The sequence below is a fragment of the Pseudoliparis swirei genome, chromosome 24, assembly GCF_029220125.1.
Source record: "Pseudoliparis swirei isolate HS2019 ecotype Mariana Trench chromosome 24, NWPU_hadal_v1, whole genome shotgun sequence".
Classification (NCBI taxonomy): domain Eukaryota; kingdom Metazoa; phylum Chordata; class Actinopteri; order Perciformes; family Liparidae; genus Pseudoliparis; species Pseudoliparis swirei.
The window spans coordinates 21,661,507-21,688,502 of NC_079411.1; the positions used below are offsets into that span (position 1 = coordinate 21,661,507).

General features: G+C 42.0%; 1 protein-coding gene across 7 annotated transcripts in view; it reads right to left on the bottom strand.

Moving 5' to 3' along the window:
• Positions 1 to 26,996, bottom strand: part of hap1 (huntingtin associated protein 1) — a 50,282-nt gene that overhangs the window by 15,202 nt on the left and 8,084 nt on the right. For 4 of the 7 annotated variants that reach the window (XM_056408316.1, XM_056408315.1, XM_056408322.1 and 1 more), the window contains exons 3-5: positions 15,271 to 15,626; positions 13,584 to 13,784; positions 815 to 891 (exon numbers count right to left, since the gene is read on the bottom strand). In XM_056408316.1, coding sequence (XP_056264291.1) covers positions 815 to 891; positions 13,584 to 13,784; positions 15,271 to 15,286 — 294 coding nt within the window. In that variant the 5' untranslated portion in view covers positions 15,287 to 15,626. Of the gene's footprint in view, positions 1 to 814; positions 892 to 5,892; positions 6,476 to 13,583; positions 13,785 to 15,270; positions 15,627 to 26,996 lie in introns of those variants that run through there. The other 3 variants (XM_056408317.1, XM_056408319.1, XM_056408318.1) reach the window with 3 other exon arrangements.

Below are 26,996 nucleotides of genomic sequence, written 5' to 3' on the forward strand. Positions count from 1 at the left end.
ACGGATGGCCGAGAAGAGTGAACGACATGTCGAGACAGAATGACATGCTGAATATATGCTGATAGAATGGTGGGGGAAACACTGGGATGTCATATGTAAAAGCCTTTAAAAGGTGAATTTACATTGTTTTGTAAAATCGAGAAAATGAGCCCAGCCTCCAGAGGGTTAACATGACATATTTGTCAGTTTACCAAGGCCACTGGTTCTGCTGCTGTTCAGTGTTAAAGATGACAGGACCAATGGGGTCTCAAATACACCTTTGTTTACTTATCTGGATGTTCCACTGAAGAAACAATTTATCATCCACGATATTAAATACCTCGCTGGCACTTTATAGGTAGGAGCCTCTTTGAAAACACAGCTCTGTGTGAAGTTTTGTCTTTAAAAAAGAATACAATTAAACAAGTGTCTAAAATACACGCTTTCTGAAGTGATTACTCGTTCATTTAGAAGATTTAGTCTTTAGAAGAAAAAAAAACTTTTAATCGCGATGAATGAATTTCAAAATGTGCGATTAATTAGTTAATTTTTTTTAATCGATTGACAGCCCTACTATTTACCTTTAATTTTGTACTTGTGTATTTACATTTTGTTCTTTTCCTAACTTGCTGTGTAATTTTCTGTTCAATGTGTTTAATGAAGTATGCTCTGCATGTTCTCTTGCATTGTGAAAATATTTTGAAAAAAATATATATTAAAAAACGAAATGCTCTGCACTGGTAAGGAGGTACTGGGCTGAAAAGAATATTTCACAGGGGGTACAGAACTGAAAAAGGTTGAGCACCACTGCTCTGAGACCCCGTTCATCTCTCACCTCCTCCAGCAGGTGCGTGACCGCCTTGATGTCATGATACGTCTTGGTGACCTGGCCCACTCGGTCCGAACACAGCACTGAGGGAGGAGGGAGAGAATGATTCAATGAGTGAAAGAGGCGGAGCTAGAGAAATCACACTAAAGGATACTGGAACAACAAAGTCTAATTATTTGTCGTGAGATATACGGATTATGAGCACTTCACCTTTTTAAATTTGTTAAACTAGCTACTGAACAAGCCAGCATTACGACAATAGAAAAGTATTAGTTTATTTGTATTAGTGGAAGAAAGAAAATTATACTGGAAATTAACATTTGTCTCGTTACTTTGTAAATATTACAAATACTGTTGGATTTCAAATTCTGGCTTAAAATAAATTCAGTTAATCTTTTTAGGGGCTGGCTTTGATTGGCCATTGGGCTCGTTTTAGTTACAAAGAGGAAACCATGTTGTTATTTTTGTTGTTGTTTCTTGGCCATCAAATCACATTTCCATCTTCGATTTTCGATAAAAGAAAAATTCTTATTTTCGGTTTAATTTTCGGAGGCACTGCCCTGATGAAAATCTATTATTAATTAAAATTACGACCTTCAAAAATGTAAATGTTATGCGCACATGCGAAAAGAGGCTGCCCACATGAACATGCCCTGGTCCCATTTTTATTATTAAATATCAACCTGTAAAAACACCAATGGACACACCCAGACTGACGACAGTCTTCTTTGCATGAGCCTCGTTTCTTGGTGAAGTCTCCACGGCTACAGACCACAACATCGTCACGTGGTCCGCCCGATGCTCATCCTCTTAGCTTGATCCCTTTCAGCCCGGATCAGACGGCTATTAAGACCTCGTTCTCCTGGATACCAATATAGCTCATCGGCACCGCGGCAGGCCGCGTACGGCATGGCGGGGATAACGGCGTCTGACTATTGACCTAAAACCTTGTTTACATCCCGGGGAACGCTTTGTTTACGTCCCCTTCCTCGTCAATACAGGTGAAGCCGGGTGAAAGGCCAACGAGGCATTGAAGCTGTTCTTAATTGAAGTAATTACTGTTTTGATTGTGAGCCATATCTCAAGATATGATCTTTTCCTCATTACCATTTTTGCTTTCGTAACTGTACTTGTAGGTCTTGTATTTTTGGAGCCGAACATACCGTCTTTCAACATCTGACTCAACCGTTTGAGGACGGAAACAATTTACCTCGACTAGTGCGCGACTCTGAATGACACTTCTTACCTCTGAAACAAAATCAGTTGTGTAATTTTACTTTGGCGGAAGACTTAAGAGATGGGAAGTTGCCAGTCCTTGAATTTGGGCTGGTTGTGTATCTGTATCAGTGTGTAATCAGCCAAATGGAAATAACCAACGCTCGGGCTAAACTACTGCGCTGATCATGATTTATATAACATATAACTCATAACTCATGCCTATAGCAGCCCGAGAGGATTTACTGGGGGATAGACGTCATTTCTTTTCATTTCGCTAAGTAGATTCTTAAGTAATGCAAAACCAACACGTGAAAAAAACAAGTTCCACACGTGGGACAGTGGAAGCATTTTTAACTCATCGCAGACAATCACGAAGCGTCGCTTAAAAATGTCAAAAGAGATCAGTGTGTCAAAGCCGCACCTGCACGAGGAGAATCTGTAACACCGAGACGACAAAACCGACGAATCGTATTGGAAACTGAATCTCTAACGGAAGAAAAGAAAGAACTGTACACTGATATTGATCCCTGTGGGGAAATTCCTCTCTGCATTTGACCCATCCTTAATTAATTAAGGAGCAGCGGGCTGCAGTGAAGCGCCCGGGGAGCAACTGGGGGTGCAGTGCCTTGCTCAAGGGCACTTTGACGTGGGGAGAACCGGCTACCTTGTGGTTACGGGACGACCGCTCTCCCCCATGACCTACAGCCGACCCACAGAAGAATAAAACTGGCGCAACTGAACTTAGATGGAAATATCTTGGAGACTCAATCATATTTAGGGTGAATAGCACATGAGGTGCAAAGATCGAGATTATATACATATAAATATATATATATTATAGATACACTACCGTTCAAAAGTTTGGGGTCACTTAGAAATGTCTTTATTTTTCAAAGAAAAGCACTGTTTTTTTCAATAAAGATAACATTAATCAAAAATACACACTATACATTGTTAATGTGGTAAATTAATATTCTAGGTGGAAGTGTCTGGTTTCTAATGAAATATCTCCATAGGTGTATAGAGGCCCATTTCCATCAACTATCACTCCAGTGTTCTAATGGTACATTGTGTTTGCTAATCGCCTTAGAAGACTAATATCTGATTAGAAAACCCTTGTGCAATTATGTTAGCACAGCTGAAAACAGTTATGCTGGTGATATAAGCTATACAACTGGCCTTCCTTTGAGCTTGAAGTTTGAAGAACCAAATTAATACTTCAAATATTAATCATTATTTCTAACCTTGTCAATGTCTTGACTATATTTTCTATTCAATTTTCAATTCATTTGATAAATAAAAGTGAGTTTTCATGGAAGACACGAAATTGTCTGGATGACCCCAAACTTTTGAACGGTAGTGTATATATATATATATATATGGATAGATATGTAGAGAAACTCTGAAATTATATTCTTAAAGCCAACGTGGACAAGAAATCCTCAAAATTGACATTTGTGCATCCGTTGCGTAACAAACTCTGACGAAGCAATCTAATCAGCAATCAGCTCCTCATGGCACGATTTGCACGGACGCTGCACTATGGTCCAAAACTCCACGGCAACTATATTAAATGGACCTTGAGGTGAAAAGTTATTGCTGTTTTGGCAACAGGACAAGGAAGAACTTCAAAGATTGACTCTTAATTCATTCAATCTAAACCTACATAAAAAAGGTAAAATCGAAGGATTCACAACCAATGTTCCCTCTAATTTTTCATGTGTCTGGGCATACACACAAGCTCCCTGAGCACACTGAGGACCACTGTGAGCAACATCAGATGTGCACGCTGTGGCCACACACCAGTACCACACCTGTTCAAAACCTTGGATCATAGCAAGTTACATGGCTTATTAAAAGAATCAAATTACAGCAGCAATTTTCATTAGTTTACTTTTAATATAAGTGATTTGGCCCACTTAAGATGAAAAAGACAAACATCTTGTTGTTCATGAGATGTATAGTATGTTATATATGCGAGAGTCCTGCTTTGGCCTGGCTGTGGTCCAGTTGTGGCCTGGCTGAGGGTTCTGGAAGAAATGAGACATATACACCTTTCAGACATAACATTTTGTTCACATTAAAACATTCACATTTTGCTCAATGACATGTGCTGTAGCTTGTGATACAGTGTAAATTCCTGTAACTCTTTGTCTGTAAAATATCTAATTACATAGTTTTTTTATTAGCATTTCTACTACCCATAAATTATCTAGTAGTAACAGCATTTCATGATTAATATCCATAAATAAAAAATCTTAATAAATGTCACTAGAATATGCACACATTTTGACTTAAATGTTACCTTATTTTTCACGTCTGTCCTTCTCACTTCTCCAACGGTTGTACACTTTGTCCAGGTTGATGCTTCGTCTGCTTCATGCTTTGACTTTATGCGCATCAGCTGGTCCAAATGTGCCACTTCAAGTACTCACATACTTTGCCATGTGATTGTGGATTTGTTGAACTGACAGCATTGATGCATTCATTTTGATGGCAAGTAAAATATTGTCAATGAGAACTTACCTTGCTTGGGGTCAGATTTTGTTTTGTGCGACAGCTCGTTCCTTTTCTCTCTGTCGTTTGTGCTCTCCCGCAATAATGAACCAACCCCCTGTCCCACCTTGAGTCTTCGTACAATTCCAACAGCTTTCAAATGACTTTTCTGCTGAATGTGATGCTTGAGGTAGTCCAACTCCCATTCAGTCCACAATGTTACCGCTGAAAGCTCATTTGCTACTTTGGCTTCGCTGCATGTTTTTCAGAGTAGACCTTTCTCACTCGAAAAAGACAAAATCTCACCCAGTTTCACCGCTTGTTCTTCTATTTGCACATACTCCAACAGCCATTCCATCCTAAAAGAACCGCATTTCTTTTTTACTTTGGCTTGGTGAGTGGACGTGTCGTTTCGCCATGATAAGGGGTTGCATCTCATAACCCCGCCGTATTGTTGTTGGCTAGCTAACCTGCATGGTGCGTATGGGCAGGGCACATAAGCAAGCACTATCAATGCTATGATTGGCTGCGTAGCGTAAGTAAACCGTATCGTATCATTGGCTGGACACCTGTCACTCACTGTGTTAAATTGAAAAATGGTACAAAAAACACATTATTGGTTTAATTAATTAGATTAGGTCTAATATTAGATATTAATTAATACTTTTATGGTAAATTTTGTTTTATGCGCTGCATAGATTTTCTTGTGCGCTGAGAATGTGCGAGCAGTGCGCGATTGCACAGGCGCGCAGCTTAGAGGGAACATTGCTCACAACCACCTTAAAAACCTTAATCGTCCACATGTCTGGTAACAAGCTGGTCAGTACAGAGTTTACTAAATGAATCAGAGGGGAACACCAAACAATCATGTTAATAAACTATGTTAATAAACAGCCTACATTACGTTAATTGTGTAATTAACAAAATACAGTCTATAAAGTAACATTGTTTAATCCCATAACAGTGAAACGTCCTCAAATCTGACTGGTAAATATGAATTGCAACACACACACACACACACAATAAACGTATGACAAACTCGCACACACACAGTAGATATAAACGTATGACAAACTCACACACACACAGTAGATATAAACACACACACACAGTAGATATAAACGTATGACACACACACACACACACACACACACACAGTGACCTTCACACCACTAAGAGGAAAAAATGAACATATTTACACCACTTTAAATGTCTCGAGGCACAACCAGGTTGGACTAAAGGAGTTTCATCACAATCAGGCAGCATCTTGCAGAACGGGAATCCTCGTTTGCGCGATGCAACGACATCACGTGAACTCTGCAGATCCCAGACCAGCCTGTGGTGCATCCCACCTGCCACGCGTACCTCACCTTGTGTCACCTCTCGGCAAAAGATCTCCTTGTTGTTATTATTATTGTTATTATTGCTGTTGAGGCACGTCTTCTCCTCCTTCACTACTCCATCCATCGAAAGACTGGAAGTGCTCTTCTCTTCCTCCTCCTCCTCCTCAGATGCAGAGCAGCTCCACACCTCCATGATGACCGGAGGAAAACTGTCCTCTGCCTCTCGGTGCATCGGTTAAAACCTCTTCTTCTTCTTCTGATTCTACTGCGTGCACGCTGTGCTGTCACACGCCAAATGCGTCTCTGCCTTCATTCTGCTGGCCCGTGCCATTGGGAAAGCAACAGCCACGAGCCCACGAGAGTGTGTGTACACACACACCTGTGTGTTGCTGTGTGTGTGCAGGATAATCTGAGCTGCTTGGAGTTAATATATAATCCCTCAGACTGTGAGAGCTGTCTGTCGTCACGCCTGCCTCCGTTCACCTGGCCACGTTGGACTACCGGGTAAGAAGAGGGCAGGAAGAAGAGGAGGGCCGAAGGAGGAAGAGCAATCTAAACCACGAGCCACAAAGGATGATATTGATCACACCGACCTTGTCCAAGCACACAAATATCATTATTGTTAGCCGTCATTGGAAAATGTATTCAGAATGGGGATGCTTGTGCGGTTAAAAAGGATGCAGCATTAAGACCACCCACCCCTCTGGAATTTAGGGAGATGGTAGGTTCCGCCCCTGCCACTGGCTGTTCTTGTTCTGCCCACATACGTAACACCACATGTACACAGGGTTCTGCGTTGTACTGGTGCAGACGGAGACACACCCACTTTACAGGGGCCTGATGGGAGCAATAGAGTAAATAGAGTCTAAGATTTGATGGTGTATTACTAGAGCTATTGAAAGAAAATATATGCATTTGTTTTATTCCATCTATTAATATATATATATATTATCCATATATATATATTAATATATATTAATATATATATATATATAATCCCTCTACTAAAACAATATGTGTAATACTTATAGATTAAGCTGATATTTATATGAGTAATATATAAATACTAAATTAACCATTAATATGTCATACTAAGCATTAGAGGGTTGCTTTCTATGAGCAGGTAGTAAGTACAGCTCTGTCTTCTAGGGTTATTAGGGGAACCAAAAATATAGTTTTCCATCTTGTTACCGGTTATATTTTAATAGTAATCAAGATCCCGAAATAAGAATTTCCAAATAGTTTTACAGTGAACTCTACAGCCACTCTACACCCGGTTTCCGTCCCATGCCTTTGCAGTTGCTACCCAAGACACGGCAGTTTGCCCACAATCAAATATTAACCAACTCGTACATTTTTAAACCACAAAAAAACATCTCTTTCCAGGTCAAATGCAGCACGCAGGAGATAACGGAGTCGCAACTTTCACTATCTGAGGGGCAGCACATCTAAATGGTTTAACTAGACCAACCACTACAGGAATGGTACGACCCGCTGCAGTTAAAAGGCCAGAGCTACAACAACAACACAACTAAACCTGTTGCAAGGGGACACGGATTATAAGGAAATAAAGTCTCAAGTGCCTTGCCCATAATAACAAGCAAAGATATCACACGGTATTGAGTCACCTCCAAGTCATAAAATGTACAATCAGCTTTGATTTAACCTTCTCCAGACATCACTTGTAATAATCTTGTTTTAACTATGAGTATAACATATTCACCAGGGGGTGGTTTTTTTACACAACACAGGCTATTCAAAACAAATATAATACAATCTTGATAGAAAATCAGCTCAGCCCACTGGTGTCACTAAGGGAGGAGGAAATAAGCAGCATATCACCAACTGAGAGTTGATATCACCGGTCAATATTTGTCCAAGGAAACACCCCGAAAGGTCTTTCCCCACATTGTTTTTGCACCACAGCGAAAACACGAACACCACATAGGGCTCGTATTTCTGATCCAATATATAAACCATCATTACTTATTTAACAGGCATGAAAACGGGTCAGGAGTGAAAAAGGTGCGCGGGGGGGGGGGGGGGGTGCTGGTGACTTCCACGAACATCGATGTTGGACGTTGTATGATAATCTGTAGGTCCTCCATTCTGACACCAAGTCAGTGATCGGGCCTATAATACTATAATAATAGTAATATTGTGTATAATATGGTCATTCATGAACCAACTTCCTTTTTTTTTGGCGTGAACAAGTCTTCAAGTCTTGTGCTCTGCTGAGCCACGAGTCTGTTCCTCGAGTCTGTTCTGCCTCTACCTGGTTGTCACGATCTTCTATACCATATCTGCCATAAATATCATGATACTGATACAATACCATAAAAACAGTATACCATAAATAAGACACTGGTATATTTATCTATAATAGTAATAAATAAAATATCTGTATGGTTCACTTTTTACCAACTTTCTCAACACTTAACAAATGGCAGTAATATTAGTATTAGCCAACAGCAAGATATTAATGAAACTACATGGAGCCATCATAGCATTGATTATACACTATGAGGCCGTTAGTCTGTATCTGACCAGATGATACCGAGTTCATCAGGATGAGCAGCTGTAGAGTTACAGAACTTTACAGACTGAACTTAAGCATTTCACTTCTGGCATCTTTTTTTATTTTTCTTTTTAAAGACGAAAATTCCACCACTTAACGGCACTCTCTGTTCGCGCTGCGCAGTGTGCGCAGACAGCTCGACACGGAGCAGCGCGTGCGCTCTGATCGCTCTTTTAATGAAGTATCGATACTAAAAATATGCTAAATCACATCGCTCTTAACGTACGGGTACTTTGTTAGTATCGCTCCACCGTGCAGCGTGACAGCAGCAGATGTAGCGGACTAACATTCAAGCTAACCTAAACCACCAAACGCTGAAGACATCTTGACGCTGATTGGCCGAGACGCGACACGTCCCATCAAAGATGTTTTATTGCGAAGAGCACCACTCCACATTTTCTCCGTGTCCCACTCCAATCTCATAAACGCCGGTCGGCCAATTGACCCCCCCCCCCTACCCCAAAACAAAAACTCTTCCGATCTACACGATTCACGTAAGTCACCTATTTTGGTTTCAAAACGGCGAATTTCGCCGAAAGGTGAGGGAATCTCATGCCTGATTTAAGATCAGAAATGCTCTACCCTCAGTCTGCCATCCCACGACAAAGAGAGAGCAGCACATGCTGCAAGATGATCAGTTAACCACACAAGGTGGACTGCACGCCCCAGTTGAATCCTGGGTATTTTCCCCACGCACCTCCTGGAAGTGCAATAGTCGCGTTGCATGTCATTAATAAATATTCTTGGTGTGAGTAAAACATTTAGTTAAATGTATCCTTGTACTTCTGGTTGCGCTGTCCCTTGACATGTGACTTAAAGTAACATTATGTAACAATTGTACCTTAAAATAACAGCTTGAAAAAAATTGTGCCGCTACAATGACTAGCGATTTGCGGCTCCGCCTATTGCCATCGGGGGTCTGTGGGGAAATAACTCCACTATGTAGGATTCTGGAGCCGCCCGATCCGGGGTGGATGTACTTCGACCTGCTTTCTGGCAGTGATTACGCAAAGTCATATAGTGCCACTCCACGCTCGCAGCTACAGTATAAGGGTTTTTTATGTAGCTTTTTGGTGTCGTCAACAATATTGTATTCGATCACACGATTCAAACATTTAGAAAACAACGTATATTGGCTGACAGTCCCCAAAGTCTTTGCAGTCCCCCAAAACAAAAGTAAATGACTGCACGCGCACCCCCTCCCCCCAAAAGCCGGCAAACAGCTGACCGACCAGGCGGAAACGTGGCGAGGCGCCGCGTTCAATCCCCGCGCTCCTTCACCCTAGTCCGGTAGGTGCTGGGCCCAGTTCACAGTGTTCCTGCGCAGTCTTCATATTAGTGATCCCGCCCGTTGGTATGAATCCAAAATAGAAACAGTCACCGGATTGCTGCCGTTCTGAGTCCGCTCACAAGGCCGCCTGTCAGCGCGCTCCAAACATAAAAACCCTCACGTCACCTCCCCCTCGTCACCTTTTATAACCCGTGACACGTACAAATAATAACAATAATAATAATTATAATTATAATACAGGACAACACATGATCCCAACTCAATACAAGTGTATGCGAGGCTGCATCTATCGTAACTGGGTATTTACGACACTGAAGTAAACGTTAAATACCTCAAAAACTGAAGGGGGCGCTAAAAGGGAAAAACTACATAATGGGGCTTTAAGGCTTTAAAATCACTTCATAACAGGTTTTTTAATTCTCTTTCACACGCGAGGCTGCACGGTGGAGGAAAGCACAATCGCCTTACAGCAAGAGGGGCTGGGGGTGGGGGGGGTGGGGGGGTTGTTTCCCAGACGGGCCTCTTCGTTTGCATCTTGGCTTCCTCCCACGGTCCAAAGACATGCAGTTCAAACTGCCCGTTACTGTGAGGGTGGATGGGCGTCAGCCGCTATGTGTCAGAGCTGCGATAGATCCCGCCCCTTCGCCCCCGATGTCAGCAGGACGACAAAACTGAACTACAAGACACACTAAGAGCGCTCACCTCTCTCAACATGTTTAAACTAAAGCTGCAACAAGTCATCATGGTTGACTGCTGTACTGGCTGACCAGCCCTCACTTCTCTCTCTCTCTCTTCAATTTTTACAAAGATCATCCAGTAATCCACCTTTTTATTTATTTATTTTGTACATAGTGTTTCTTAATTTCCCCATGTCGTTTCAGCCATTTCCCCATGTGTTTGTCATACTGTATTGTGTCTCTTGTGTGGACTGTGCCCCTGCCTCTGGGCCAGGTCATCATTGTGAATGAGAATTGCTTCTCAATTGATTTTACCTGCTCATATTAGCGGTGAAGCGGATAATTGCTACGTGAGACAATAATCATATATAATAGTCAATCATTTTCAGTAAACAAATATGCTTGAGTCATGCAGCTACTGAAATTAAGAAGTTGTCGTTTAGCAAAGCGTCAACAAATCTAATTATATATATATATATATATATATTCATTCATATATGTGTTGGCTGTTTTAGGGCAATGCAACACAACATTGTTAAATAATCATCTTGTAAAGTTGAAATGTGGCTTGGCCCCAGCTGGGTGCAGCCTATCGGGCTTTATGAGGACGCAGACACACAATCAGGTGAAATGCTATCAGTATAAAAGTCAAAGTCACCAGCGTGAGGAATAACTCTGAATACAATCAGTTCAGCAGATCTTTGCTGGGAAACTGGTGAAGCGAGCGTGCGTAGTGGCCCGTATTTTATTTATAATGTATCTCAAAGCAATAGCAGACATATAGTACATCAAATGTACTGTGTATTTACATTATGGGGGCGATTAACATGGCTGAGCGGTTACAGAACTTTACCGCGGAGCAAAGCTTCTTAATCTTTTCAGATGTCATTGAAAAGTAAATACACGGTCACATGTGTTTGAATGGCGCCATTGATTTACTGGCTTTGCGATATGAAAGTCAAAGTGAGCAGATCTGAATATTTAAAAGTATCCACAATGATCCCTCGTGCACGTAGCTGCAGGGCAAAAGCCTTCAAGTAGTTGACGTGCCATCAGTCTAGATGACCTATACGTCTGATAATAAACCTTTTTCATGGGTTGCTGTGGCAACTGGCGGCCACTGGCTCCGGTGGAAACTACTCAGGAAGTTAATCAGCTCGGTGACGTTTGACCTGCAACATCGCAGCATGAAACATTCACGACGAGCCGCATTCTGTAGCGTTTAGCAGAGAAGCTCGTCACACACACACACACACACACACACACACACACACACACACACACACACACACACACACACACACACACACACACACACACACACACACACACACACACACACACACACACACACACACAATTTCCCTGATTAATCGCATTTGTATACGCAAAATCCAAAAATTAATTCAAAAGTAGTGTATAGCGCACTTCTATTTGAAATGTTCTGCCATATGAATGAAAGTGCCATAACATGTGTTGTCCCTGTTAGAGTGAGACACCAGAAAACACTTTCAGTGCAGTTTGTCAATTCCTAGAACTTGACACTTATTTTAAATGTACTGCCATATGAACTAAAGTGCCATAAAATCTGTCAGGACATTGTCCAACGCACTGTTATGCAGAGACACTGTGACAGAACGCTGGAGACTGTGCGCGAAGCACGGGGGGGGGGGGGGGGGGGGCTGCGATTAAACATCTCTCTTGTTCTGCCTGTTTTGTGATATACATGCCTAAAAGGTGCCTAATATTTCTAGACTGAAATAATATCGGCATTATAATTATTATATCTATGAGGATTTTTTTAGTTGCCTATTTTGTGGAGCCGCCTCAGGACTTGGTGTCCTACGCACAGCGCGTAGTGCGTTATGGGAGCCGCGGCGCTGGTCGTAGTGTATAGCATGCCGCACAAACAACAATGAACTAGTGGAGGCGGCAAGGTGCTCCGTGTTGCCAGATTGGAAATGGTGAAGTATCGTACCAAAGGCTCAAAATGGTTGTATTTGGAGGATAATTATCGTGTATCTGGCAACCCTGAGATCGGTCGACCAATGACTGTTCTCTATACCGTCAGAGCTCGCGTAAGAAGGTGGAACGTAAGGGAGATACCATTTCCAAACCTTGTAAGGGGTAAATACTAGTTTGTGAATACCCAGAGTTGGAATCCCTGCCGGACGCATTTTTTAGGTCTCAAAAGCAGGACATGTCCGGGGAAAACCGGACGTCTGGTCACCCTAACTAATCGGCCTGCAGTCTGTAGCTCTCCACTTCGCTATGGCATTGGTTCGCTTCTCTTGCCTTGGTTTATCTCCTCCCTGCAGCTAGCGTCGTCTGCCGAAGCCTCGCTCCACTGTGTGTTTGGTTGTATGATTTGATAGATAGATAGATAGATACTTTATTAATCCCCAAGGGGAAATTTGTCAAAATAGAATTTGCTGGCATCAACGGTGTGTTTAGCATTTAAATGATATTTAAGACTGGAAGTACTCCGGTGATAAGACGATTAATCTTGGCAGTGGTTACATATGACTTTGTTTCTGTCGACTCCGCCGTCTTTAAGAACTTTAAATTGAAAATGGCCATTTAAAATCTCCGTACTCTTCTCCATGTTTGTTACACCGCGAATGACTTTCTTTTCCGGTTCCGCAGCAATCAGTAGCAGACTTTTACAAAATAAAACCCTGTGAGCAACACACTTTTACAACAATAAAATAAATAATAAAACCTGCGTTAACGCGCGATAAAATAATTGTCGGCATTAATTAATTGATGCGTTAACGCAAGATTAACGCGTTAACGTGCCCAGCCCTAATATATATATATTTCAGTTCATTCTCATTTCTTGGCAAAATATTAACAAAGAAAAAGACATCATTGTGTGATGTTAAAAAGTTATTAAAGAGTATTATTATTATCAAGAAAGTATTGAAAAATCACAATTTCCTGATTTTCACCGCACACTGAAGATGACGAGTTACAACTGGACCCACTTTGCTGTCGCCATGAGTCACTTGGACATAAAAATGTGGGAAAATAAGGTCCCATTCAAACACAAAACAATCATACAATCCCAAAATACTTCACTGGGGAAACATGAAGTGGAGCCTGCCACGGGCAACACCCTCGCTACACACTACCCACACAACATGTAATGTGTACATAAAACCGCACTCACAGAAGTACTTGAGAGTCTCTTCAATCTGCTCGCTCGTGAGTCCCAAAACGACCTCCGGTGGCAGCAGAGGGGTGTGCAGCCAGTCGTCGTTGTCGTATCCAAACACGCTGTCTGCTCGAAGAGTGTAGCTGGGCTGGCCCTCTGACAGGAGGCTCACTATCTCCAGCTCAGGCAGGTCTGAACAAAGGTCTGAACAAAGGTCTGAGCGTGGGGAGTGTGGAAGGAAGACAGACAAAGGAAGGAGCGCTTTAAACCAGGGGTCCCCAACCCCCGGGTTGGAACCGGGCCGCGGAAAAAAAGGGAATAAATAAAGTATTTTTTTTAATCAGTCGGAAAAATATATTATTTTGAAAAAGGACCGGATACACCCGTGTGTACGTCTGAGCCGCGTTCAGGAGTCTTAAAGTTCGGGTTTATCGCTGCAGGCGAGTCTCACGCGCCGAACCCTCTGCTGGCGGCACATTTCAGTGACAAAGAATCTTAAAACATATTCAACCTGCTCAATGAATTCTGTCACTTCAGGGAAATGACAACTGTTTTCAAGTTGGCCGATAAAGTCGCTGCTGTGTGGGCGAGTGAACAGCGGAATATTCTACATGTTTCAGACGTTGACCGGGTGGAAGAGGCTTTTCAAAGAGTTTGAGCGGTACTCCAACCACAAAAGACCCGACTGCAAAAGAATAGACCTGCAACCCATTTGTAAACAAACCCACCCGGTGAATCGAGCCCGTCCGAGCTAGAAGAAAATGTGTTCGAGATGCAAAGGACGGTGGCCTTAAGGGACATTTCACACAACTCTGCCGGTGTTCTAATGACAGCGACCAGAACTCGGTTAGGAGCAGCGGACCAAACACACGTCTGTGTCGCCGTCTCCATAAGCGGCTCGTTGCAGGTAAACAAGCGCACGGCTCACACTCATTCGGCGTAATGAGGAGTTGTAGTTTTGGCACTTTATGCCCTTCGTATAATTGTATGATGTCATATTTATTACGTCATTTATATTGCCGGTCCGTGGAAATAATTTCTGACACGGAACCGGTCCGTGGCTCAAAAAAGGGTGGGGACCGCTGCTTTAAACGACCACAATTCACCTGACATGTCACCTATGATGCCACACTGCCCTCTAGTGGTACAACTGTGAAACTGCATTGTTAACGTAACCCTTCTGCGACCTTTAGGGTCAATTTGCCCCATTCAATGTTTGACGTCTCTAAAAAAATGATTGACATCATTTTTTTGCTTCATATTTCATGACTTTTCCAAAGTTATTGGGGTAAACATAAAATTCACATGATGATATGTTTTCAATGTCCTGTACAATTTGACCCCAGGCTGTTTTTCACTGTGTAAAAAATATAAGAAATATCAACCTTTTTATTTATTTAAAGGGCTTTTTATGTAGTCAACAAACAAACATAACTTATCTGACACTTAAACTTGGGAAACAATATTAATTCTAATAATTTACTGGAGGTTTTAATTGCTGTGGTCAAAAAAGGTAAAAGATGTGAGTAACTTTGAAGATAACAGGAGGGTTATGAGTACACAGTTGAAAATATAATGTTATCAACCCTTTGGTGCTTGGTATCATAAACATATTTAAGGAATTTGCAGATTGAGAAGTGAGTTATTGATTATGCACTCGTTATTTTATCTTTTTTAAAGATATTCCTCCTTTGTGACTCACCTGTTAAAGTTGACATGTCGCGGCATCGTGTTCCTAGGCCTCTTTGGTCTTCGGATGAATCAAGATGAAGAGGCTGGGGGTCCACATCCAGGCCCCCCGGTGCCTCCCTCCACCCCTCATGGAGGGAGAAAGCCGAATGGGTGGCCAGGTGGGCCTGTGGGGACCAGAAGGGGGGAGGAAGAGAAGCAGGAGGAGGAGAGGAGGAGGGAGAGGAGGCAGGGTGGGACAGCTTGACTGGGGCCGGAGGGTTCAGGGTGAAAGCCAACCCGGAGCTCGGTGTCCCGCTGCGGGACTGAGGCCCCCCCAGGTGTCTCAGGGAGACGCCGCAGGCCTCCAGGACATCAGGCTCCGATTGGCTGAGAAGGTAATGACAAGAGAGAGAGAGAGAGAGAGAGAGAGAGAATTCTTATTCCGTTCTATTTAACAGGGGCTAGTCTAGGATTTGCGTGGTCAGACTAAAAAAAAAAACATAAGGCCTCTCTGGTATTGTTCAGAGGGCCGGGCCAAATGTGGAGGCGGGCCTTAGTTTGAGGACCACTGCTCTTTGCTGTTGATGTCTATCAATATCGCTCATTTTTAAAATGACGTAAGAGGGCAAAACGGATCCGTATCAGACCAGCGAGGAGGGCAATACGTGGCTGGCATGACGACCCATTAGCCAATCAGAATGCTTGTACTGTTGTTGCTATAATAATTCATCTTTATTCATAAAGAAAATGTAAGCTGTCTGATGCTGCCCAGAGAAAGCAGGTCGAGGACAGCTTCATCATGTATTACTGTTATGCTTCAACTCGGGTCAGAATTTTTTGGGCATTGATTGCCTTACTTTGGTTGGAGCACTGCCCCCAACATGTCTGTGCACGTGCCTGTATATATATATACAGGACTGTCTCAGAAAATTAGAATATTGTGATGAAGTTCTTTATTTTCTGTAATGCAATTAAAAAACAAAAATGTCATGCATTCTGGATTCATTACAAATCAACTGAAATATTGCAAGCCTTTTATTCTTATAATATTGCTGATTATGGCTTACAGCTTAAGAAAACTCAAATATCCTATCTCTAAATATTAGAATATCATGAAAAAGTATACTAGTAGGGTATTAAACAAATCACTTGAATTGTCTAATTAACTCGAAACACCTGCAAGGGTTTCCTGAGCCTTGACAAACACTCAGCTGTTATAAATCTTTTTTTTTTATTTGGTCTGAGGAAATATTAAAATTTTATGAGATAGGATTTTAGAGTTTTCTTAAGCTGTAAGCCATAATCAGCAATATTATAAGAATAAAAGGCTTGCAATATTTCAGTTGATTTGTAATGAATCCAGAATGCATGACATTTTTGTTTTTTTAATTGCATTACAGAAAATAAAGAACTTTATCACAATATTCTAATTTTCTGAGACAGTCCTGTATATATTAATAGATGGAATAAAACAAATGCATATATTTTCTTTCAATAGCTCTAGTAATACACCATCAAATCTCAGACTCTATTTACTCTATTGCTCCCATCAGACCCCTGTAAAGTGGGTGTGTCTCCGTCTGCACCAGTACAACAACCACAAACCCCACACGGTGCGTCAGTGGCTATTTGATTTATGTTTGTTTTTGATTTATTGGACCAATGGAAACTACAAATATAATACTAGTTACTTCATAATAAGTAATTGCAAAGTCAATCGAGGTAGTCAAACTGTATTTTTACACTCAATAATAAATAGTATACACCTGTGATATAAAACAGTAACTAGTGAAGAAAGCATCATGATAACATATTTTCATCATGGAAATGTTAGAGCATCTAATGGATCGAATCATGCAAGTAATGTGAGACTCATTAATTTTTCAAAAGATCTGAAGCATCCCAGCATGAAACCTTTTTGTTTGATCAGAGAGCTTTTCACTCGAGGCCAACGGGGCCGGGCCTTCTGTCCGTGTTTAAGGGTCACAGAGGTAGAGTTACCACTGCCTGAAGCTACAGATCAGGTTCCTCACAACTGAAACACAAACACACACATACATAACTATTTAAATAAATACTGCCCAATGCAACATACATATATGGAAAACAAGAATTATATATGTTGTAAAGTTTTCAATCTTTGCATTAAGCAGTTGGTATTTTACACTTGGATAAAACTATCGCAGCCAATTAAAATCTATGAGAAAAGTGGAAGAAAAACAAACAGGAAACCCTCCCTGTATAGTTCAACTACAAGACACATCTTCCAAAAAAAGACCATAACCTGCATGAGGGTCGGACTCAAGAGCTGGACTGTTTTATTTGAGCTTACATTAGGTTTAACCAGGTGTGTCTAATGAGCTGGTAACAGAGTGTATAATGTATGTAGTCGTTTTCTTTAACTGTAGTTTATATAATATCTGCCTGCACAGTACTATGTGAGCGCATAACAGCCACAGGGCGCTGGGTAGCACTTCATCGTAGAGCTTCATCGTAGCATTTACACGGAAAAGCACTCCTGAACGTACGATAATCATGTGTGTAGAAGCAATTACACTGATTTGTGTTTTTCAATACTTTTCTCATCCACGCGGGTACATTGTAATCGTGCTACTAGCCATAGATCCAATTATACTGAAATACTGTTGATCACATTTTGCTGAAATGAATATGGTGATGATGCAATGATGACGTCAGGGGGCTTTAACTATATGTAGACGTCACCCGAGTGCAGTCGGGTGTGTTTGGCAAGAGAGCGGAAGGGCAAACTATTTTTCAACCGCATATTAAGAACGGCATTCAAGACAAAGCAAGGTTTTTCTGTTTAGTATGAGTTAATTTGTTGCTGCTCTGCAAATAAAAGAAAGTATGGAAGTGACACTGCGGAAATAATGTGCGTTGATTTACTGCCTGTGTGGGACGGAAGTTAAAATAAAAAGTTTTAAAAAGGCACAGTGATATGTTCATGACACAGATTATAACAAATATTAATCATAAAGATCTTTGTGTCCATCTAGTAAAAAATATCCTGTAATAAAGCTAGATCAACGTTCTTCAACTCACACAGTGGCGTCATGCTCGATGCGGTAACAAAAGGACTCTATACACTCACCGGAGTTATTGCAGTCAATAAAACACGCTGGCTGGAGGGCAGCGGGTTAGCCAATCAGAGCAACAGCTACGTGCCAAGTACAGGGCCAGCAGGTGCATATATATATATATATATATACATATACATATACAGTGCAGCCGGAAAGTATTCACAGCGCTTCTTTTTCCACATTGTTATGTTACAGCCTTATTCCAAAATGGATTAAATTCATTATTTTCCTCAACATTCTACACACAACAACCCATAATGACAAAGTGAAAACTGTTTTTTGCACATTTTTGCAAATCTGTTAAAAATAAGAACGAAAACATGTACATAAGTACAACAACCACAAACCCCACACGGTGCGTCAGTGGCTATTTGATTTATGTTTGTTTTTGATTTATTGGACCAATGGAAACTACAAATATAATACTAGTTACTTCATAATAAGTAATTGCAAAGTCAATCGAGGTAGTCAAACTGTATTTTTACACTCAATAATAAATAGTATACACCTGTGATATAAAACAGTAACTAGTGAAGAAAGCATCATGATAACATATTTTCATCATGGAAATGTTAGAGCATCTAATGGATCGAATCATGCAAGTAATGTGAGACTCATTAATTTTTCAAAAGATCTGAAGCATCCCAGCATGAAACCTTTTTGTTTGATCAGAGAGCTTTTCACTCGAGGCCAACGGGGCCGGGCCTTCTGTCCGTGTTTAAGGGTCACAGAGGTAGAGTTACCACTGCCTGAAGCTACAGATCAGGTTCCTCACAACTGAAACACAAACACACACACATACATACATACACAACTATTTAAATAAATACTGCCCAATGCAACATACATATATGGAAAACAAGAATTATATATGTTGTAAAGTTTTCAATCTTTGCATTAAGCAGTTGGTATTTTACACTTGGATAAAACTATCGCAGCCAATTAAAATCTATGAGAAAAGTGGAAGAAAAACAAACAGGAAACCCTCCCTGTATAGTTCAACTACAAGACACATCTTCCAAAAAAAGACCATAACCTGCATGAGGGTCGGACTCAAGAGCTGGACTGTTTTATTTGAGCTTACATTAGGTTTAACCAGGTGTGTCTAATGAGCTGGTAACAGAGTGTATAATGTATGTAGTCGTTTTCTTTAACTGTAGTTTATATAATATCTGCCTGCACAGTACTATGTGAGCGCATAACAGCCACAGGGCGCTGGGTAGCACTTCATCGTAGAGCTTCATCGTAGCATTTACACGGAAAAGCACTCCTGAACGTACGATAATCATGTGTGTAGAAGCAATTACACTGATTTGTGTTTTTCAATACTTTTCTCATCCACGCGGGTACATTGTAATCGTGCTACTAGCCATAGATCCAATTATACTGAAATACTGTTGATCACATTTTGCTGAAATGAATATGGTGATGATGCAATGATGACGTCAGGGGGCTTTAACTATATGTAGACGTCACCCGAGTGCAGTCGGGTGTGTTTGGCAAGAGAGCGGAAGGGCAAACTATTTTTCAACCGCATATTAAGAACGGCATTCAAGACAAAGCAAGGTTTTTCTGTTTAGTATGAGTTTAATTTATGTTTCTGTTGCTGCTCTGCAAATAAAAGAAAGTATGGAAGTGACACTGCGGTAATAATGTGCATTGATTTTACTGCCCTGTGTGGGACGGAAGTTAAAATAAAAAGTTTAAAAAAGGCACAGCGATATGTTCATGACACAGATTATTATAACAAATACCGAATCATAAAGATCTTTGTGTCCATCTAGTAAAAAATATCCTGTGTAATAAAGCTAGATCAACGTTCTTCAACTCACACAGTGGCGTCATGCTTGATGCAGGACGGTAACAAAAGGACTCTATACACCTCCACCGAGTTATTGCAGTTAATAAAACACGCTGGCTGGAGGGCAGCGGGTTAGCCAATCAGAGCAACAGCTACGTGCCAAGTACAGGGCCAGCAGGTGCATATATATATATATATATATACATATACATATATACAGTGCATCCGGAAAGTATTCACAGCGCTTCACTTTTTCCACATTGTTATGTTACAGCCTTATTCCAAAATGGATTAAATTCATTATTTTCCTCAACATTCTACACACAACAACCCATAATGACAAAGTGAAAACTGTTTTTTGCACATTTTTGCAAATCTGTTAAAAATAAAGAACGAAAACATGTACATAAGTATTCACAGCCTTTGCTATCACACTCAAAATTTAGCTCAGGTGCATCCTGTTTCCACTGATCACATTGTTATGCTGTAATCTTCCTGGATCTGCCTGTAATTTCCCGCTTGCGGGATCAATAAAGTATACATCTATCTATCTATCTATCATCCTTGAGATGTTTGATTAGAGTCCACCTGTGCTAAATTCAGTTGATTGGACATGATTGAGAAAGGCACACATCTGTCTATAGAGCGTATTCACGTGACGTCAGAATCTCAATCGCGCCATCTTGGGGTCCCACTTATTAAATGTCAGAAGAAGTTGACCTGGCTATCGTGTCCGCTGTTTGATTATGCGAGAGGCCAGCGACCTCATGTCCTTCTGCATTACCAAAGAAAGATTTCAGCGGTTGGAATTGAATATTTGCAACGCTTTTTTACCTGATTTTACTCGCTCAACACTTTGTGGTTAATTCGCTAGTTACCAGCACATAGCCCGGTCACATTCGATTCCTGTAAAACAGTTTTCATTTCCGCTATCGACCATGGGACATTAACAACTATTTCTGCGTTATACTTGTTGTAGAAATACCACATCAATCGCCCCGTGTCTGGGTTCATATATGATCCGTAGTCGCACAGCTCCGCCTCCAGGACGAGTGTCTGATGAAGCCGCTTCCAGCTCCTTCAGGACCAGCAGTGCCTGTTTGGTGGCCGTGCTGAGTGCTGTTCCCATGTTGCCAGTGTTTTATTTTACCTTGAAATGAATCACAGAGTAAAGGCAGACATCGCCCGACGGAGTTGCCATGTTCATGGCTTCCTCCCAAGTTTCCATCCACAGTTCCTTTTGCGCAAGTGAAACATTGATTTTCGCTCGGCGAAACAGCAAAAAGAGATTATTGACGAGTGTGTCAATGGAAACGTGCCAACAACCCGATGTATCAACAGAAACACATGAGAACAGTCGTAACGCTCATACGCCGAGTGAAGCCGAAGTAGATGCATGACAAGTTGAAGTAATAGCCTCTTGTTGAGCTGATAAACCCATATTCTGAATCAGTCCCACATCCAACAATGAAGCACAGTACCATAATCGCAAGGCACACCGTTTTGAACTGAAATTGTGTCTCCTTCAGGATATAATGGTCATTTCTAAAGAAGAGCGGCACACAAACAAGCAAAACAATGCCGTGGTGGGACCCCAACATGGAGTTTGTTGTGGTCACGTGAGTGAATACGCTCTATATAAGGTATCACAGTTGACAGTGCATATCAGAGCATAAACCAAGCCATGAAGTTCAAGGAATTATCTATAGACCTCCGAGACAGAATTGTATCGAGGCACAGATCTGGCGAAGGGTACAGAAAGATTTCTGCAGCATTGAAAGTCCCAATGAGCACAGTGGCCTCCATCATCCGGAAATGGAAGAAGTTTGGAACCACCAGGACTCTTCCTAGAGCCGCCCAGCCAGACTGAGCGATCGGGGGAGAAGGGCCTTAGTCAGGGAGGTGACCAGGAACCCGATGGTCACTCTGACAGAGCTCCAGCATTGTTCTATGAAGAGAGGAGAACCTTCCAGAAGGACAACCATCTCTGCAGCACTCCACAAATCAGGCCTGTTTGGTAGAGTGGCCAGACGGAAGCCACTCCTCAGTCAAAAGCACATGACAGCCCGCCTAGAGTTTGCAAAAAAGCACCTGAAGGACTCTCAGACCGTGAGAAACAAAATTCTCTGGTCTGATGAAACAAAGATTGAACTCTTTGGCCTGAATGCCAAGCGTCATGTCTGGAGGGAACCAGGCGCTGCTCATCACCTGGCCAATACCATCCCTACAGTGAAGCATGGTGGTGGCAGCATCATGCTGTGGGGATGTTTTTCAGCGGGAGGAACTGGGAGACTAGTCAGGATTGAGGGAAAGATGAATGCAGCAATGTACAGAGATATCCTCGATGAAAACATGCTCCAAAGAACTCTGGACCTCAGACTGGGGCGACGGTTCATCTTCCAACAGGACAAGGACCCGAAGCACACAGCCAAGATAACAAAGGAGTGGCTACGGGACAACTCTGTGAATGTCCTTGAGTGGCCCAGCCAGAGCCCTGACTTGAACCCGATTGAACATCTCTGGAGAGATCTGAAAATGGCTGTGCACCGACGCTCCCCATCCAACCTGATGGAACTTGAGAGGTTCTGCAAAGAAGAATGGGAGAAACTGCCCAGAAATAGGTGTGCCACCTTAGTGGTAATGACTTTATGAACTTCTTTAATGAAAAGATTTTAACTATTAGGGACAAGATTAATAATCTCTTGCCCATAACCAGTGCCAATCTGTTCTCAAGTGGAATGGCCTTGGAAACCGCTGTATGCCCTGGTGTATATTTGGAGGGATTTTCTCCTATCAACCGTGACCAATTATTTTCAACGGTTTCTACTTCGAACACGTCTACCTGTCTCTTGGACCCCATCCCGCGAGGCTGCTTAAAGACGTTTTGCCTTTAATTAAGCTCTCTATTAGATATTATCAATGTGTCTCTGCTAACAGGCCACGTACCACTCCTTCAAGGTGGCTGTTATTAAACCTCTCCTGAAGAAGCCCACTCTGGATCCAGAGGTATTGGCTAACTACAGACCGATCTCTAACCTCCCCTTCCTCTCCAAGATCCTTGAGAAAGTGGTCAAATCAGTTGTGCGACTTTCTACATCATAATAGTTTATTTGAGAAATTTCAATCAGGTTTTAGAAAACACCACAGCACCGAGGCGGCACTGGGGAAAATTACAAATGACCTCTTAATGGCAGCAGATAAAGGACTCCTCTCTGTCCTGGTCTTGTTAGACCTTAGTGCTGCATTCGACACCATTGACCATGACATCCTGTTACAGAGACTGGAGCAGTCGATTGGCATTTCAGGCACGGCACTAATTTGGTTTAAATCCTATTTATCAGATCGATCTCAGTTTGTATTTGTAAACGATGGCCTCGATAACCACCAACGTTAATCACGGAGTTCCACAAGGTTCTGTGCTTGGACCAATTTTATTTACCTTATACATGCTTCCTTTGGGCAATATTATCAGGAAACACTCCATAAACTTTCATTGTTATGCAGATGACACTCAACTATATTTATCGATAAAACCAGAGGAGAGCAACCAACTCTGTAAAATTCAAGCATGTCTTAAAGACATAAAACATGGATGACCTGCAACTTCTTGATGTTAAACTCAGACAAAACCGTAATTTTAATCGGCCCTGAGCACCTCAGAGATCAATTATCTGGTGATGTGGATTCTGTAGACGGCATTGCCCTGGCATCCAACACCACTGTAAAGAATCTTGGCGTTATCTTTGATCGGGACTTGTCCTTTAACTCCCACGTAAAGCAAATCTCAAGGACTGCATTCTTTCATCTCGTAATATTTCAAAATCAGGCACATCTTGTCTCAAAAGATGCAGAAAAAATTGGTTCACGCGTTCGTTACTTGAGACTGGATTACTGCAACTCCTTATTAGCAGGCTGCTCTAATAAATCTCTTAGGTCCTCCAGTTGATCCAGAATGCTGCAGCTCGTGTTCTCACTAAAACTAAGAAAAGAGATCACATCACTCCTGCACTAGCTGCTCTGCACTGGCTCCCAGTAAAATCAAGAATCACTTTTAAAATTCTTCTCTTAACCTACAAAGCCTTGATTGGTGATGCTCCATCATATCTTAAGGAGCTTGTCGTACCATATTGCCCCACTAGAGAGCTACGCTCACTAAATGCGGGACTACTTGTAGTTCCTAGAGTCTTAAAAAGTAGAATGGGAGCCAGAGCCTTTGGTTATCAAGCTCCTCTTTTATGGAACCAGCTTCCAATTTCAGTCGGAGGCAGACACAGTCACCTCGTTTAGAGTAGACTTAAGACCTTCCTCTTTGACAGAGCTTATAGTTAGGGCTGAATCAGGTTTGCCCTGGTCCAGCCCCTTGATATGCTGCTATAGGCTTATAGCTGCGGGGGACGTTTTAGGATGCACTGAGTACCTATCTCCTCTTTTTCTCTCCTTAAGGATGAATTTTCATCTCTCAATCACACGTTACTAACTCTGCTTTCTCCCGGAAGTCCTTTTGACTTTCGTCTCATGGGGTCATCGGACCCTATGAGACAGCATAAATCTATCTGCCTGATGGATCGTCTGGGTCGTCAAATTCCTGCTCATGACTACGCCACTGTCCTGTTGAGACTCCGCCCACTCCTCCTCCCCACCGCCATCTGCCTGATGGATCGTGGAGGTCTCCATCGTGGAATATGCCTACTATGAACTATTCATACACTCTGTCATATTCATTGAATGTATTTAACTCTAAATCTGTCCTTCTGTACACATTACATCTATTGCATCTGTCCATCCTAGGAGAGGGATCCTCCTCTGTTGCTCTCCTCCAGGTTTCTTCCTTTTTCCCCCTGAAGGGTTATTTGGGAGTTTTTCCTGGTCCGATGTGAGGTTTTGGGGCAGGGATGTCTATGTGTACAGATTGTAAAGCACTCCGAGACAAATTTGTAATTTGTGAAATTGGGCTATACAAATAAACTGAATTGAATTGAATTGAATACCCAAGAAGACTTGAGGCTGTAATTGCTGCCAAAGGTGCTTCAACAAAGTATTGAGCAAAGGCTGTGAATACTTATGTAACGGAGTCAGAAATGCATTCTGTCATTTCTTGTTTTCAATGTATTGTATTTTATTTTTGTTTGTTGTTCAACGATATTGTTGAGTGTTTGTGAATTTTATTTTAATGAGCTATTTTTATTTACCGTTATTTTTAAAAATCTGTTTCCTGCGGAAATTGCTTTCCATCTCTGTTGTACTTCCTGCTCCTGAGTCCGTCTTCCCCTCACAATGGCTTTGTATTGCTGAAGGTGAGTTGAGTGAGGAACGATGTCGAACTATTTTCTCTGTATTCTTTAATAAAAAGTGACCGTTTATGTCACATACAATAGTGGAACGTTAATACGATCCCGGCGTCCAGCTGTCGTGTCATTTAGACCGTTAAAATATACGTTTGGTGGCAGTTTCGTTGAGCCAGTTTGGCGCCGTTTGTTGAGCTACATCCGGTCGCCCCAACGTATACTTTCTTTGTGTAAATTGTTTTGTTTTGCGTGTGTATAGGAAGCGGAAGTACAGAGACAGACCAGAAGGAAATTGTGTGTGTTCTGCTCTCTCCTGCAGAATAAATAAGTATTGGGAAAATACACCATCTGAGTCAAGTTCTTCCGTGCCCGTTCCACCTCCGTTACACTAATTTACATGTTATGTTTTCGTTCTTTATTTGTAATAAATGTGCAAAAATTTGCAAAAAACAGTTTTCACTTTGTCATTATGGGTTTTCTGTTTTTTTGTCCTGGGTCTTCCCCGGGGTCTCCTCCCAGTAGGACGTGCCTGGAAAATCTCTAACGGGAGGCGTCCAGGAGGCATCCGAATCAGATGCCCGAACCACCTCAGCTGACTCCTTTCGATGCGAAGGAGTAGCGGCTCGACTCCAAGCTCCCTCCTGATGTCCGAGCTCCTTCCCCTATCTCTAAGGCTGACCCCGGGGAAGACCCAGGACACGCTGGAGAGACTACATCTCCCGGCTGGCCTGGGAACGCCTCGGGATCCCCCAAAATGAGCTGGAAAATGTTGCGGGCGAGAGGGAAGTCTGGGTCAACCTGCTGGGTCTGCTGCCCCCACGACCCGACGCCGGAATAAGCGGATGAAAATGGATGGATGGATGGATTATGGGTTTTTGTGTGTAGAATGTTGAGGAAAATAATGAATTTAATCCATTTTGGAATAAGGCTGTAACATAACAAAATGTGGAAAAAATGAAGCGCTGTGAATACTTTCCGGATGCACTGTATATATATGCACATGACACACAGCTGTGCACACCTGAACACACCCATCGTATTGTACCTGATTTGAATGGAATCCCCCAGCGCCGGTATCACGATATCACCACCAACCAGAAGCCCTTTAGTCCTCTTCCTCCTTGATGGTCGACTCTGCTTTCCACCACACGGTTCTTTCAATCAGCTGAGTGTTTTGGGTTGTGGCCAACCCGTCCCCCATCTATCCTCTCTCTTATAGATGTCAGAGGAGTCCCACCACCTGCAGCTATTCACCCACATCCGACCTTCTATTCCTGGCTGTGAATCTACAGTATGTGTGGTGTATAGGAGAGAGAATGTCCTCACGGGCACATGGCAACGACAACATTACTTTCATTTAACATAAACTGGAGCGAGAAAGAAAAAAGTCGTATGTCTAGAACAAAAAAAAGAAGAAAGAAGCTTTTCACTTTAACACTGTCAGTTCCTGTTTAGCCGTGAGTGAAGCCCAGTGCTGGTTTGTTAACCACGCAGCCGAGCGCGACGCCGTCGGCCATGCGGGGGACATGGTTATTAGCCATCTCTCCCTCCTTTGTATTCTCGTCTTCTT